This window comes from Vulpes vulpes, chromosome 3 (genome assembly GCF_048418805.1).
Source record: "Vulpes vulpes isolate BD-2025 chromosome 3, VulVul3, whole genome shotgun sequence".
NCBI lineage: Eukaryota > Metazoa > Chordata > Mammalia > Carnivora > Canidae > Vulpes > Vulpes vulpes.
This window is the reverse complement of record NC_132782.1, coordinates 117,433,594-117,449,923: the sequence shown is the minus strand read 5'-3', so window position 1 is coordinate 117,449,923 and position 16,330 is coordinate 117,433,594. Positions and strand designations below refer to the sequence as shown.

Below are 16,330 nucleotides of genomic sequence, written 5' to 3'. Positions count from 1 at the left end.
ATTAAATTACTGTTGCTGTAGCTCAGAGAACTTAAAGTTGGTCCTGAGAGTCACTGTAGCTTGGAAAGAAAATGTGGTAATGAGAAACTTCTGCCTGTCTTAGTTACACACCTGACGGAAAGTAAAACACTGAGAGAACCAACACTGGCACAACCAAACGTGGGTCAGTTTCACAGGGTTGGCCCCAACTGAGAATCCACTTGCAGATGACCAGACCATCCTGCCATCAGGAATGGCTTCTCTGGCTGGTAAACGAGGGAATGAATCCCTTGACGGCATCCTTCGCACAAATTCCTTCTTTTTTTTTTTTTTCTTTTTTTTTTCTTTTCAAATTCCTTCTTTTGACAAGTACCTCTGTCTGTCTACCACGTGCCATGCCCTATTTGGAGCACTGGGGAAACAGCAGTGAGAGTACATGTTCCGTGCTCATGGAGCATTTATACCCCAAAACACACTTCCTGCAGAAGTCTAAAAATGAAGGCTAACCATGCTAGACCTTTAATCTAGAGACGTCAGCCTGTCACAGTGAAAATACAACTATGAAAGTAGGTATGAAAGCCCAGACCAGTAACTTGCTGGTTGGAAAAACAGGCTCAAATTATTTTCTCTCTTGGGAATCCACTTCCTCAGAAGTAAAACTGAATTATGCCCCTTCACTCACTGGAATAATAGGAATCAAATGAAATAACATACAAAGGCAAGGCCCTGGTGATCTCATAAAAGCTGGAAATTTAAGATTCAGGCTTCTTAACACCAACTAGGGAACAGAGGGACAGACGGGACACAGGGCTGTGCAGAAGAGGTCTGCGAATCAACCTAGGTGACGCTTTTGCAGGCAGGAAGAACATCTTAACAGAATTCAGTTCCGTTAAATAAGGCTCTGCTAGGATCATAAAACATGAGCTAAAAATAAGATCACAAATGTTCCAGTTCTCATGGAGACTATTCTTAGAAATGAAAACACTAAACACAAAATATTACACAAGTTTTCATACCTACTCAATTATTCAGTTTTCTGCAAGGCAAGATGATACAGAGGAGAGCCCTGGGCTAATATTCAATCTGAATTTTATTTCCAGCTCTGCTGTGTGAACTTGAGCAGTGCAATCTAACTTCACAGCCAAGGTGAGGGGGCTGGAATGCCAACATTTCTACTCCTTATGAACTTTAAAATTCTGACTCATCAATAATTTAACCACTCCGTTTGCTTTTCCAGTGCTCTTTGTTTAAAACAAACAAAAAACCAACTAAGCCTGCCGGCTCTGCAATACGTCAGTGTTGAAAGGAGAGGGCAACAGCAACCTACTTTAGGTAGAAACCCCAATGACCCACACACTCACTGGAAGGAAGCAAGGGAGACCTCTGGGGCCAGGATCCATGCAGCAGAAATTTTTTTTTAATTAATTTTTATTGGTGTTTTATTTACCAACATACAGAAAAACACCCAGTGCTCATCCCGTCAAGTGTCCACCTCAGTGCCCGTCACCCATTCCCCTCCAACACCCGCCCTCCTCCCCTTCCACCACCCCTTGTTCGTTTCCCCGAGTTAGGAGTCTTTATGTTCTGTCTCCCTTCCTGATATTTCCCAACATTTCTTTTCCCTTCCTTTATATTCCCTTTCACTATTATTTATATTCCCCAAATGAATGAGAACATACACTGTTTGTCCTTCTCCAATTGACTTATTTCACTCAGCATGATACCCTCCAGTTCCATCCACGTTGAAGCAAATGGTGGGTATCTGTCGTTTCTAATTACTGAGTAATATTCCATTGTATACATAAACCACATCTTCTTTATCCATTCATCTTTCGATGGACACCGAGGTTCCTTCCACAGTTTGGCTATTGTGGCCATTGCATGCAGCAGAAATTTATGCATCTGACCTCTAAGATAAACCTACAGACCATCACTCTGATCAATTTGCTAAACTTGTCAGAACTGCCTAAAATTAGTGACCCATTTTCTTAGCTTACAGAGGCAGCAAATAAAATCTGGGGGATAGTACGTCTCAAGACAGGGTCAGCAGCAAGAAGGAGATGGATATTCCAAGGGAACTGTCATTTCTGCAGAACAAAAAAGTAAGCTCCCACAAGCAAACAGGCCCCACACATCTCAACAGCCTTGAGGGCATGAATGCCACGCCAGATTAAAATAATTTAATCTCTTCTTAAATGATCCAGCATCATACTGTTGACTAAGAAGGCAGAAAAATATTTTAGAAAGATTCTCAAATAACCACAAAAAAACCTTTGGAACTTAAAAGGGTGGGCTTAGTTTTTGCAAAGTTCACTTTTGTGGGATAACTCAGTTCTCCTTATGCCCAATAAAAGCTGGATTTGCAAATCTTAGTCCCACTTCAAAGAAAAAGTGATAAGGGATAGGCCCTAGTTGGCAGCCACTGACCCACTGGGGTTGGGGACCAAGCCCTCACTGCCTCTGCAGCAACCGCACCCGCCTTCCTCCAGACCCTTGGGCACACCGAGCTCTTTCTAGCCCCAGGCCTTCGAACCTGCGGTTCTCTCTGCTCAAGGTACTCCTACTGATCAAATTCTATTCATCTTCAAGTCTCAGTTCGAATAATTTCTCAGTGAGTCCTTAATGTCCCCAGACTACAAGGACCTCTGTCAATTATTCTCCTGCTGGTACTTTTCTTCTTCCGGGCATATTTATGACTACGTATTTGTTTAATGTTCATGTTTTCTGTTGGCTCTTGTCGGCCGTGTGCCACCATCAGTTTCCAGGACTGAGGATCCAGTACAATGTCCAACATCTGGAAGGTATGCAATCTGCAATGGCTGAGGTAAAGAATACCAATAATGGTAGTGAACTCTTACTGAGCACCTATGACAGGTGACGTACCCCTACCCTTCTAGAGATGAAGCAGCAGCCTCAGAGCGGTCGAGTACTTTGTGCAGAATTACACAGCTGGTAGGTGGCAGTGCAATGATTCAAACTCCTACCTGCCTGCTTCCAGACTACAGGTGTAATGACTACTCTTTCCTCTAGCACTGTGTGAGGCAAAAGTGGTGCAGGAATAGCACAAGCCTGGCCCCCACCTTTAAGAAAATTATAATCCGGGGCAAAAAAGTTTCATAAACCAAAGTGAACATGAGACGGAATAATACAGTTAAATGCTAGATTACGCAGCACTGTTAAATGTTGTAGGAAAAAAGAAAGCCACTAGAGCTAGAAGGGCATTGAGACAGGAGGAACACCATGTGAACAAAGATGGGGAAGTACATAGCACATGACCAGCTCAATGGACTGGTGGACAGATCACACTAACTGAACAGAGGGTTAACACAGGCCAGGAAATGGTCAAATGTTAGACTGAAGAGACATGCACCTAAGAAAAGATAATTCCATTAACATTCTGGTCTGCTATGCTTCCAAGCAAAGTTCCTGAGCAGCACCTATCACATCTTGTTACTATTTCTCAAAGCTTCACAGAGGTTAGTACCGTGCAAATCTAACAGTGGTGCCTGTTAACAAATGAGGGTGAAGCCGGCAACGTGCCATTTCAGAGCTGTTAAGTTAAAACCATAGTCACTAACTCCAGTAAACTACAGCTTAATGAAACAGAAGTAGTTATCAAATGATAAGTAGTCTTATTTTTTTACCATCGTAAATTCTTTAAAGCTATGAGTAAACAACTATATATACTGGAAACTACTAGAACTAAATGACCAGGGGGATCTGATGATGGTAGGATTATTATTTCCCCTGAATCTCCCATAGCTTCAGGAAAAGACACTTACTTGAGTTAATCTCTCTCTTACTTTATATACCCTTGTTCGTAAAATCCCAAGTCCAAGGACATAAGTAGTACATATTTCTTAAGCCAGATTTGGTTTCTATGAGTATCCATGATGATTTTCTAGGAATATTACAGCAATGAAAAAAAATTCAAGTGCATACACAAATACTTGGGCATCTAACTGGTAATGCATCAGAATCTTTGTGGAAAGAATTATTGTAAGATAAAGGATGGATACACATTAAACCCCACATCTCATTTAATCTTCACAATGACCCTAAGACATAGATATTAGGATATCCATTTTATAGATGAAAAGACCAAGGCTCACTGAGATTAATGTGTCCATGCTCACCACTGAAGTTTGACTCCAGCCAGGTTGATCTAAGATCATGTTCCCTCCTATCCACTGCTTCAAAGAACTGCCAATCATATTAACAAGTTAAAATTTTGATGTAATCATGAAGGTTAAAAAAAGAACACATACTTCTCACATTTCTGCCAATCTTGACTCAGCCTCCTTCTTGCCACCCCCACCCAAGCCTGTCACCCAACTCTGCCAAGTGATAAAACCACCTCATCTCATGTATCTCCTCTTATGCATGTGTTCCTCTGGGGTTGGTATTTATCAGGATCATCTGGCTGACAATTGGGCCTTATGGAATCAGCAGCCAGATCAACAGGCTTATTAAGAAATGACATAAATCACACATATGTCGTACTTTAAGGTTTTCAAGACATTTTCTCTTCAAAACCTCTGATGATGCTACATTTTATATGAAGGGAAACTAAGGCTTAAAAAGGCTAACTGAGGGCAGCCCCTGTGGCCTGCAGCCTGGGGTGTGATCCTGGAGACCCGGGATCGAGTCCCACGTCAGGCTTCCTGTATGGAGCCTGCTTCTCCTTCTGCCTGTGTCTCTGCCTCTCTCTGTCTCTATGAATAAATAAAATCTTAAAAAAAAAAAAAAAAAAAGGCTAACTGAGCGCTGCTGAGGGTTCAATGACCTTAAGGAGCAGAGAATTCACAATTCTATGACTTATAGCTGGGGTCTATAACCTTGCCTTATCCCTAAAGCAAATGCATTAATTCAAAACATCTCTATGAGGGGCAACCTGGGTGGTTCAGTAGGTTCCATGTCTGCCTTTGGCTCGGGTCATGACCCAGGGAATCCTGGGATTGAGCCCTGAGTCAAGCTCCCTGCTCAGCGGGGAGTTGGCTTGTCCTTCTCCCTCTGCCCCTCCCCCTGCTTGTGTGCTCTCTCCCTCTCAAATAATAAAATAAAACATGTCTATGAAGCACTTCCAAATGTAGCACCATGTTGGGACATCTGTGTTCTACTCTCAGCTCTTGGCCCACATACAAATCATTTAGCCTCATCAGTAAAAGTAAGAGATCTGGGCAGCTAATCAGCCTAACAATCTATGATTCACACTGTTAAGCACATTATCAGCAAGAACTCAACCTCATCCTTTCCCACAAATATTAAGAGCAATCTGTTCACTGGCTTCACCATCTCAGAGCTCTTGGGTTTCTCACGCCTTGGCTCTCATTCTCCCCTGATGAGGTCCAGGAGTCCCAAGAGTGTTTCTTAGGACCCTTAGCACTTCAAGTATAAAAGGTGGTCTTCCCTGCCCTCTACTCTTCAAAACCACAGCAATGGCCAACTTCTGAACGCTCAACTCTTCCTGGTTCCCCATTCCCACCTCTGCTTTCTCCAGCTCTAGCTTCATGTCCAGCACTACCTGTTAAGAGATGTTCCCTAGGAAGTCCCAATGTACAACTCCCTGCCCAGACCTCCCCTCTCCTTCCTCCTCCCGCCCTGCCCAAGACCTACCTTTCTTGACTTTCTTGACTTCTCTATATGTTTTTTTGGAAACCTTAGATATACTACTCATCAGCTCTTTCTGCTCCACAGAAACTTTCCATTAACCATTCTCTGAGGACATCCTAGATTTCCCTACCATCATGCCTTTACAGATCTCAAGAATTACTTCCATACTTTTGATTCTCTCTTCATCCAAGAGGTCTTCCAGACCACTGCATTATAGTGGGCTTGCCTTTTTAAAAAATTCTTCCAAATTTCCATCAAGCCGTCTCTGAACACCTAATCCTTAAAGCAGCACCGATGAGAATATCTTGAACATTTACCTTGGATGTCAAAAGGCCTGGACTCCATTATATGTAGTTTACTAAGTGCTTAAGTGAATTACATGAACATAATACATTTAACAAAACATTTTGTAAAAATTTTATTTCACTCTCCAAATAATCCTAAAGTTGCTTCTCTAGTTTAAAAAACTATAAAGATCAGAGAAGTGATTGTCCATGATCACACAGCTATAAAGCAGCAGAGCCAGGACTCAAATCTGGGTATTGAGATCTCTCTTTTGAATTTTGTATATAACATTTGCATCCCTTTGACAAACAGTAGGTACCAGATAGACATTTTTTTTTAAGATTTTATTTATTTATTCATGAGAGACACACACACACAGAGAAGCAGAGACACAGGCAGAGGGAGAAGCAGGCTCCATGCAGGGAGCCCAATGTGGGACTTGATCCCAGGTCCCTAGGATCACACCCTGGACTGAAGGCGGCATTAAACCTCTGAGCCACCGGGGCTGCCCCCAGATACGACATTTGATTTGAACTATCTTGTCTAGGAAGTACAAACTCAATCAAAATTTTCCTCCCCAGTTAAATTCTCTTAGTCCTTCAGAGTGATCTTACTGTTGAACCAGACTTGCAAACTGGCTTAAGTACAATATCAGAACTTAGTTTCTTAGAACACACAAGAAGAAAAGAACAAAACTCTTAACAAAAGCAAATACGAGAGAGATAGTATTCAAGCTCTAGAAGGAAAAAAAAAACCCACACATTTTCTTCTGACAAAAAAAAAAAAAAAATCAAGCCAATTAATCACTCATGATTTTAGCTAGCACAGGGCTGAGTATATTAATGGTAAGCTGATCATGTATTTTCAAACACACAAGCAGCCAAGACCGAAAAAAAAAAAAAGAAAAAGAAAAAGGCCCCAGTTTTGGCATAGTATTGTAGGGAAGAAGAAAAAAAACAAAATTTACTGTTACATGTTTACTGGGTTTGCTTTTGGACTATCCAAGCTAGTAGCTTTGCTTAGCATTAGATTTTTCAGGCAACAGAGAATGATAAAAGTATTATCCAAAAAACAAATGAGTCAAGTGTCTTTCATAATTATATGAAAAAACCCAATCCTGCTATCTTGAAGAACACTCGTATTTCAGTGAAGCAAGCTCTGGAGGTGGTAACAAATTACCCCCAGATGTGAAATCCCAGGCTATGTTCAAGTTCACCTGGGAAGCAGAACAGCCTTAATTTGCTTCTAAATTTGGAAACAACCAATAAACATTTGTGATCACAACCTCTGGCCTCCCCCTCTCCATATGAATCAGAATTGTTTTAGACATTTTAAATCTAATCCAAAATTTCTCATGTTGTAGATGAGGAACTGAGAGCTAGATTCCAAAACGCAAAACAGAAAATAAACTGCATTCACAGAAAACTTCCTCAGCAAAACACCACAGGCTCTGAATGGAAGATTCTGTTTTCACTGTGGTTTCCTGAGACTAGGGTTCAGGGTAGAGCAGGGAAAAGAGCCTCAATCTTTGAAAAAAAACAAAAACAAAAACAAACAAAAAACAGAAAAACCCTCCACGTGTCTGGCTTTCACCTAACAACCTCTATAGGGTTGAAGGGTCTGTTAGGAAGATTCATTCAACCCAGCTAGCTCAGAGCCACATATTACTTAACCCGACTTTGATTAGAAATTGACCAGCACGTTCCTCAAGTGCCATTACTCCTCAAACCCACCTACACACAGATCCCTGAGGCTACCTAGACAATGGGAAGAACAGATCTCCCCCAAATTTTTAAAATAGTAAAAGATGCAAAAGAAACACTATTACAAAGAGATAGGAAGGTAACTGAAAATTTTTGGAAACTTATAAATGCACTATCAATTTGATAATATTTTTAGAGCTACTATCACAACGCCTTTTGCTAGAAAAGCTATATATTTATATATTTAAATATTTATTTATTTTGGAGAAAGAGTCCATGAGTGTAGGAGAGAAGGAGAGTGGAAGAAGCAAGCTCTTTCCTTGTGGGGATCCCCATGCAGTACTCCATCCCAGGACTCCAGATCATGACCTGAGCTGATGGCAGGTGCTTAACCATCTGAACCACCCAGGTGCCCTGAAAAGCTGTATTTTTAATTACATGTCAAATCTGATAATTTTGCCTACTGTAATATTAGCTTCTAATCATATAAAACATCTGAGCATCATTTCTCCAGTCTTGAAACATATTTCATTTTCTGTAAAGACAGAATTTGAAGGGCACCTGGGCGGCAAAGTTGGTTAAGCATGCAACTCTTGGTTTTGACTCAGATCATGATCTTAGAGTCATGAGATTGAGCCTCGAGTTGGGCTCCTGCACTCAGCATGGAATCTGCTCGGGATTCTCTCCTCCTCTCTCTCTGCGCCTCCTACTCATGTGCGCGCTCTCTCTCTCTCTCTCAAATCTTTAAAAAAGAAAAAACAACTTGAGGGATGGGGTGGACAGAAAGGGAGAGAGGTGAGCAGACGTCACTCCTGTTCTGAAAGTTACCACTCAGTGTTAAGCATTGCCCTTCTTGTGAGGATCACACAAGGATAACAGGCCAACTAGGACAAAGTTGGGGAGCAGAGTCTCTGCAGACACCCACTGAGAATCCAATGCTTGTTGGCAAGAGCTGATTGGAAATCAGCAGAGTGCAGAAGAAGCTGCTAATAGCCTCTGTGAACCTGACATGAGAGATCAGATCAAAACAGCAGGATGGAGAGCCTATTATTATTATCATTACAGAAAGAACATAACCATTAGAAATTGACCAGAACATAAGCCTTCTTCCAATTATTTCCACAAACAGGAGATTCAGATTTCTAATTAAAAATCACTACACACAGAGCCAAATATTTGAGTCAGCAGAGAACTTACCTAATTGTTACACTGCATTCCCTCGGAGCCATTTGTCCTGCCTGGACAGCTTTCTCCCCTCAGCTCAACCAAACCACAGATGAAGATTAACCTTTCCCCATATAAATATACTTCATCAAATCTGCTGATACTCGGAACTGAAATCCCCAATGCAGAAGTCATTTTAATGTCCTTTAGGGGTTAAAGGTCTGATTAGTACACTGCATGGGTGTAGAATCTTCCCGAGGATTTTGCTCCTTCTGCTCAACCAGGACCAAGAAGGAAACAGAATTCCTCTTCTTTGACTTTGGTGTAAAACAAATGGGTGGAACAGAATCGAGCTATTAACTCAAGGGTGAGCGGGGGAGTGCTGGGGATGACAGTACCGTGGGGAGAGGCTGGATGTGGGAATAAATAATGCAGTTAGAAAGTTCCAGGGCAGTTAAAGGCACTGACCCCTTCAGATTTCCGGGTGTGACAAAGATCCACAACTGGCTAGGAGCGGCAGCTCCCTGAACCTCCAACAGGCACATTCAGTCCTGTCAGCCTGGACTCAGCCTTGCCAGCACCAGCAAACAAACACGCACATTCTTCTCAGAGCCCACATGCCATACAACACAGTCTCTCTACAGGGCCTGTTTATTTAAGAAACCAGATGCTTTGATGTTGGGGTAGAAGTTGGGAAGTTCTGTGTGAAGGAGTAGTTAATGACAGGAGCAGAGGGAGGACAGAGACTGAGCAGTTGCTGGCTTTTAATCGTAAGTTTTGAAAGTTTTAAGGAAATTATCAAACGGTCAGAACCGAGGAATGAAAAGTACGGAAATTATGTCAGCAACCACTGCAACTCTGGCCAAAGCATTTCATCTGTTTCTTTAAGACAGTTTTCATGCCTAACCTCAAAAGGGTACTTATAGGAGGAATGTTTTGAAGCAATCCAACTTAGCAACCAACATTAGTAAAATCTTCTGTGCTTGCTCAATTTCTCTCATGTGCAAAGGCTATACATGTCACAAACACTCCGAGTGCTTAAAGGAAAGAATCAATTAAAAGTGTGGCATGAAAACAGTTTTGTGTTAAAGGCAAAAAATGAGGTTATTTCTTGAGTCTAGAAGAAGGGCATTTATAAATACACATACATATCTGCCAAATTTCATGAGGGAAGGAGCCTAAGTTATAGGTCATTAAGGCACAGGTCTCTTAAAACCAGAAGAATATAAAAGAGTGCTTTAGTTTTACCTTGCTTTGTAAAGAAGATTAAATGCCAATATATTCTCACAGGCCAAACAAGCAACAGTCTAGGAGATCTGCTAAAATTTCTGAGGCTTTTCACTGTCCAATCTGAATTATCTTTTCTTTGTATCTCAGCACCCCCAGCATCCGGCACATCTTGGACATTTGGAGGCCATTCTCATACACTGACTATACGAATTAACATGGCTTAACATGAACAGCAAGTTTTAACAAATAAGAAGAGAACCAAGAACTTCTGATTTTCTTGGGAACTGAATCCTGCCATCTTATGAAAGGCTACTCTAAGAAATCTATAATATCCCTGATAAAAAGTTGTTCTATCACGCTGATACTTTTATTTCACACTGCTTATGAAAGGTCCCAAAATACTAGATCTCTTCAGTACGGTTCAGGATGATTTATCAGGACTTCTAAAAATGAAGAACCGAAAAGCAGAACAGCCTACTACGTAATTCCTGGTTAAGGAGATGGACCTCTAAGAACTGCTTTACTCAACTATGTGTAAGGTGAAGATTATTCACAATGGCTTCACTTTCACCATGTATACATGTTATAAACAGGATGGGATTTCTGAAGAAGAGACCATGGCTGGTTAACAAGTGCAAAAAGAGCTATTTAAAATTAGGTCACTGATGGGGATCCCTGGGTGGCGCAGCGGTTTAGCGCCTGCCTTTGGCCCAGGGCGTGATCCTGGAGACCCGGGATCGAGTCCCACATCGGGCTCCTGGTTCATGGAGCCTGCTTCTCCCTCTGCCTGTGTCTCTGCCTCTCTCTGTGTGTGACTATCATAAAAATAAATAAAAAATAAATAAAAATTTAAAAAAATCAGGTCGCTGAGAGAAAACGGGGGAGGGGTGGGGGGAAGCCACACACAAAGAATATATTGGAAACAGTAGCTAAATAAAATGACAGAAATAGAGGGACGTTTCTTTTCATATGGACCTAAAAGAACAAGTTCCAGTTTTTTCAACCTCTAGCTTCAGAAATCAATAGTTTACAAAAGACATATCAAGTCAAACCAATCAGGGAATAATTTGGGAGTAGCAGCAGGTCTAGGGTAGGGCAAGCAGCAAGAGAAGAATCTAAAATGTGGGGTAAGAATTCTGTGTCCAGCGGACTCCCGGAAGGAAGTGATCCTGTTGTAAGTTCACGATCAGCGCTGTAAAGCCTTTCCCAACTCCTCACTGTGAGATGGAATCTACACCATTATCTCTCCGGTACTCATTCCACCCTATCTGTACCCAACTGGTCCCCACCCATCAGCACTACTTTGGCTGTTGATGCAGCTGTTGGCTGTATGGCCTTAAGTGGGGGCTCTCCCTGACTGGCGGGGCTCTGACTGCAGCTGCCCTGGGACCTCACATCTGAGAACTCTGCACAGGTAACTAGTCCAGGCAGAGGGAGAAGGGCAGTTCAAGGAGAGACTGAGATTGGGCAGGCAGGGGATGTGGTTATACCGGGCCAAGTGCAGTTAAGCGCTCGTCTCTATTCCTCTGTGCAACTCTTCCTGAAAGAGGAAGGGATATAACAGAGAATATATCAAATTGAGAATACACTGTGCAAATATGGGTGGCAAAAATTAAAGCTCTAGTTCTTGAGAAACATGAGGAAGATGCCCGTGTTGCACCAGAGCAAGGAGCCAAGACCTTCTTAACAATGGGCTTTGTCAAGCCCGCAAGTGTGCAAAGGTCCAGGGGCCTGTCCCCTGGGACAGAGCTACCACAATTTTTGAAGTTTCCAAGGAGAACCTAGCGCACAGGAGACCATCCGCAATGTGGGTCCTGAGTGCTGGGAGTCTTGTTACAGCAGGATGAAGACAACCCGGTCCGAGGCCAAGGCCAGGCTAGAAGGTCAAACTGAAGGCGGAGGAGAGAGCGCGTGGGTGGCCGTGAGCCCCCTGCAAGCCGGCGCCTCCACGTCCGGACACGCAGCGACCCGAGCCCCGCCGCGCCCCGGGAAGGGCCGCCGGCGAGGTCGCACCTTCGCCTCGCGCAGCCCAACCGCTCCGGGCGCTTGGGGAGTCCTTCCTCCAGCCTCCCCGCGGGTCCTGGCCACGGGGGCCTCATTACTGACACGGCGCAAAGCAACGACGCTCGACAGATTGTGACAACTTAAAGAAGAAAAAAAAAAAAGAATGCCGTGGAAGTCTAGGCTGCCTCCGCTGTGACGACACAGCCGCGCGGGCCGGACTCGCCGCCGCAGCCGGGGCCCGGCGGGGGGGGGGGGGGGCGGGGGGGGGCGGGGGGGGGCGGGGGGCGGGGGGCCGGCCTGCGCCCCGGGCCCCGTGGACACGCCAGGCGCGCGGCGAGGGGCGGGGGGGCCGGGGGCCGGGCGCCGGGGGGGCCGGGGGGCCCGGCGGCCGCTCACCTGGTGCGTGTTGTTGGCCAGCTTGGCCACGACGTCCCGGACGCGGCCGCAGTCCTGGTCGTCCTGGAGCGCGCTGCGGCGCCAGCGGCCGGCGCGGGGACCGGGGCCCCCGGGCGCGGCGGCGCGCAGCCCCCAGCTCACCCCGACGGGCCCGGGCCAGCGCGACAGCGGCGCGGCGGGCGGCGGCGGCGCGTCCAGCCGGTCCTGGCCGAGGCTGGCGGGCGGCAGCAGCTGGACGAGGAGGAGGAGGGGGAGGCCGAGGCCGTGCGCGGCTGCCCGGGGCCGCTCCATCGCCGCCGAATGCCGACGCCGCCGCCACCTGCCGCCCGCGCCCGCGCCCGCCCCCGCCCCCGCCGCCGGCGCCGCGCCACACCCCCGAGCCGGCCCGGCGCTCCGCGGACGCGCGGCCCGGCCCCTCCGCCCCATAGGCGGGCCGCCTGTCCTTCTTCGGCGGCCGCTCCTCATTGGCTCGCGTCGCCTCCGGCTGCGGGGGTCCTGCGTTCCGAGGCCGGGACGCGGGGCCGATTGGCTGGAGCGGCCGAGGCGGCTGAGGTCATCCCGCTCGCCCCGCGGCCTCGCCCCGCCCCGCCGCGGACCCCCGCTGCCCGCCGCGGCGCCCTGGGGTCGGGCCGGCGAGCCTCCCCGGCCCCCGCCCCTGGGCTGCGGCGGCGCCGGGAAAGCCTCCCGAGGGAATCCCTCAGCTCGCTCTGCCGGAAAGGGGGCTTCGTCACGAACCGGTGCTTCGGGTTCTCGAGCCCGGCGCAGGGAGCGCCCATTGTGTGATGGAGCCGCCGCCTCGCTGCCGGACGGGGCAACGCGAGCTGTGTGGGCGGGTCCTGCAGAGGCAGATGGACACCGGGACCTCCGGGACTCCTGCAAGCCCCGGGAGCCCTCCACCACTTAGGGTCTCGCTCACCTTCCTCTTCTGCAGGGAGTTAGGCCAGAGGCAGAATAGACTGGCTCAGTGGTTTCCCCGGACTTAACAAAGTAGCTTAGAAATCAGGGCTGGGTAAAAGGGGCCAGAGAATTCCCCAGTGCCCGCTTCAGACACGATCATTTCAGGGGTGCATGCTGCCTTTACCGATGTGCCTTAACCCCCCAGGCAGTGCATTGCACAAGTTTGGTTTTCCGTATGTGATGCCCACCAAATAAGGGCTCTGCCTCTAATCAATAAAACAAAACCCCCATGCTGTTCCCTTTATCGCAGAAAACCGCAGACTTAACTTTTAGAACATGCAGCGCAGGTAAAACCAGTTTTGAATCTTGACTTTATGGACTCCAACCCTTCGGAATGCTAAAAGCTGTTCAGTAGAAAAGGTAGTAAATAGAAAGAGACAAAATATGCAAAACGTTACACCCAAATAAGACCACTAAAAGATACTTTTAGCTATAAACTGGAGGTAAACCCAAATGAGAATATATTATTCACTGTAGAGCAAAATGGTGCAATGCACCCACCCGATGTTTACATTAAATTCCTACTCACAGAGATTTGCAAACAAAAAGATTTACAAATTTACATTTTCCCCCCCAGAACAACCACAGTAAGACTGAGGAGTGAAAAATACTTTTGAATGGCATCTGAGCAGAGTGGTGAAATCACTAGTCTTCCAAGTTCTCAGCTGATGAAATGACAAAGCTTGAAAACTGGTGTACAATTTGTACCTTTCCATTAATTACCATGTGTCAGATTATTTTTTTAAATACAGATTATTTTTTTGATCTATGCCAACTATGGAGTAGATCACAAGACAGTCAGTTCCAGTAGCATGTGATTAGCTGGGGGAAGAAGAGGGGCTACAGAGGAATATTTCTTTGTTTGGGTGACACAAAGATGAATGGTCTATTGTCTGTCTTGAAAAGAAAAAAAGCCAACTCAACAGTGCCATCTCCTGGAGAAATTACCAAATGCACTTCTTTACAAGTATTGCAGTTCTCTGTACCTTCACTTCTGAATATATTGCTTTTAGTTACCAACCATATGCTTACAGAATGTATATTGCCTTCTTCAAACTGGACCAGTTGCTAGGAACATGGTACTTTGCATATGGCACTGAGAAAATGTTTTGAGTGAATAAACTTTTTGAATTTTACTTTCATCTGACAAAGGCACTATATACAAAAGTTGCACTGTCAAGACCTCCCTTGTGAAATACTGCAGGTAAGATCTTACCTCACTTGCAGGACTAAAATATATCAATTACCTATTACTAAAAACTGTACTTTTCTCCAAGATACATTCTATAGCAGAAGTATCGATAGAAAGCAGTTATACATCACAAAATCATCACTTTTCCTAGTGAGACCATTTCTTCTCCCATTTAAATTGGACAATAGAAACGTTGTAGAAAGTTTTAAAATTCTACAGAAAACCAAACTTCTCTCTCAAGAATGCTGGAATTCTATTCTTTCAAGAATTATCAAGTTTGAATTATAGAGAGTATGACATTTATTGTCTCACTAGTTGTATAGTCCAAACTACAAATAACACTGCCCAGGCAGCGAGAGGAGTAACAGTGGAAGCTGAGGCTAAGGGAGATATGCCAAGATCTGCTTTTCCCCACATAATATCCATAATTCAGAGACACAACTCCCACCTCTCCCTAAAGGAACATGCTTTGTTCATGAACCTATAGTTAAAGGGAATGTACCGTCTAGTTCTCCCCACTAAGGGCTCCGTGGGAGCACAGACCATATCCAGTATTTTCATAACTCTATCCCCAATGCCTAATACATTGCTTGGCATATAGTGGATAGGTACTTGGTAAGTTTGTTAGATTTGAATAAATAGAAGTTGTGATAGGACTTTTCAGTGGCATTTCTACCATGATCTAATTAAAGTGAACATGAGAGAAATGAATCTCATGATTATCGTGTTGTATTTATTTTAAAAGTAATTGCTGTGCCCAATGTGGGGCTCAAACTCGGACCTGAGATCAAAAGTTGCATGCTCTATTGACTTGAGCCAGCCAGGCACCCCTATCATGTAATATTTAATAACAGGGTTAAAGTCACCAAAACAGTCTCCAGAACATTGGTGACAACTCTAGTTCCCTGTTTTCCTTATGTGTATATCTAGGGCAAAATTATTTTCTTCCAAATGTTTCCTGCCATTGCAATTTCCAAATGTATATAAACACAAGTTTTTTGTTGTTTTTTTTCCTAGAAACACAGTATGAAATTTAGTATGAATTCAACCTACTCAAATAACATCATTTATTTTGACATCATGGACTACAACTTCCTACAAATGTCAATGAAGATAACATGCAATCAATTCTGCATTATCCACATATGGATTAGCCATGTTGTATATAGTCCAAGTATATTTCAAATCTCTATGACTGGGGGTGGGGGTGAATGGGTGACGGGCACTGAGGGGGGCACTTGACGGGATGAGCACTGGGTGTTATTCTGTATGTTGGTAAATTGAACACCAATAAAAAATAAATTTATTAAAAAAAAAAAAAACAAATCTCTATGACCTTTCCCTATCACTCAATAGGGGTGTAGGCTCAAAGGACCTGGCATTGTAAAATCAAGAGTTGATATATGAAACCAGAAAATCTGAGTTCAAATCCCCAGTTTAATTTTCTGTGTCTATGGACACACAGCCTTAGATTCTTCATCTGTCAAAGTATGATAATGATATCTACTTCATATGGCCATTTGGGGGGCTCCAACAGATGATTCTTTAAATAATCTCAATGGGTCATAAGATGGCGGCTTCTATAGTTAACTTCAATAAAAGCGAAAATCTCCCTCCAAATTATCTATTAAGATAGAAAAACTGGGACAACACTGTAGCTGGCTTAATTAACTCCAACCCTCAAAACATGTTTTTTATGGTCAATTTGTTAACATCTTCATATAAGAAAAGCAGCCAAAGTACCTATTTAATCAAGAGAAACTGCAGGACTGAAATGGGTTCACGTTGGTATTAATATCTCTAAACC

At 44.5% G+C, this 16,330-nt stretch overlaps 1 protein-coding gene across 4 annotated transcripts in view; it reads right to left on the bottom strand.

Moving 5' to 3' along the window:
• The window catches only part of SORT1 (sortilin 1), a 65,668-nt gene extending 52,955 nt beyond the window's left edge, over positions 1-12,713 (bottom strand). For 2 of the 4 annotated variants that reach the window (XM_072754398.1, XM_072754399.1), the window contains exon 1: positions 12,375-12,713. In XM_072754398.1, the coding sequence (XP_072610499.1) occupies positions 12,375-12,665 (291 nt within the window). In that variant the 5' untranslated portion in view covers positions 12,666-12,713. Of the gene's footprint in view, positions 1-8,777; positions 9,402-12,374 lie in introns of those variants that run through there. The other 2 variants (XM_072754401.1, XM_072754400.1) reach the window with 2 other exon arrangements.
• Between the last annotated feature and the right edge of the window lie 3,617 nt (positions 12,714-16,330).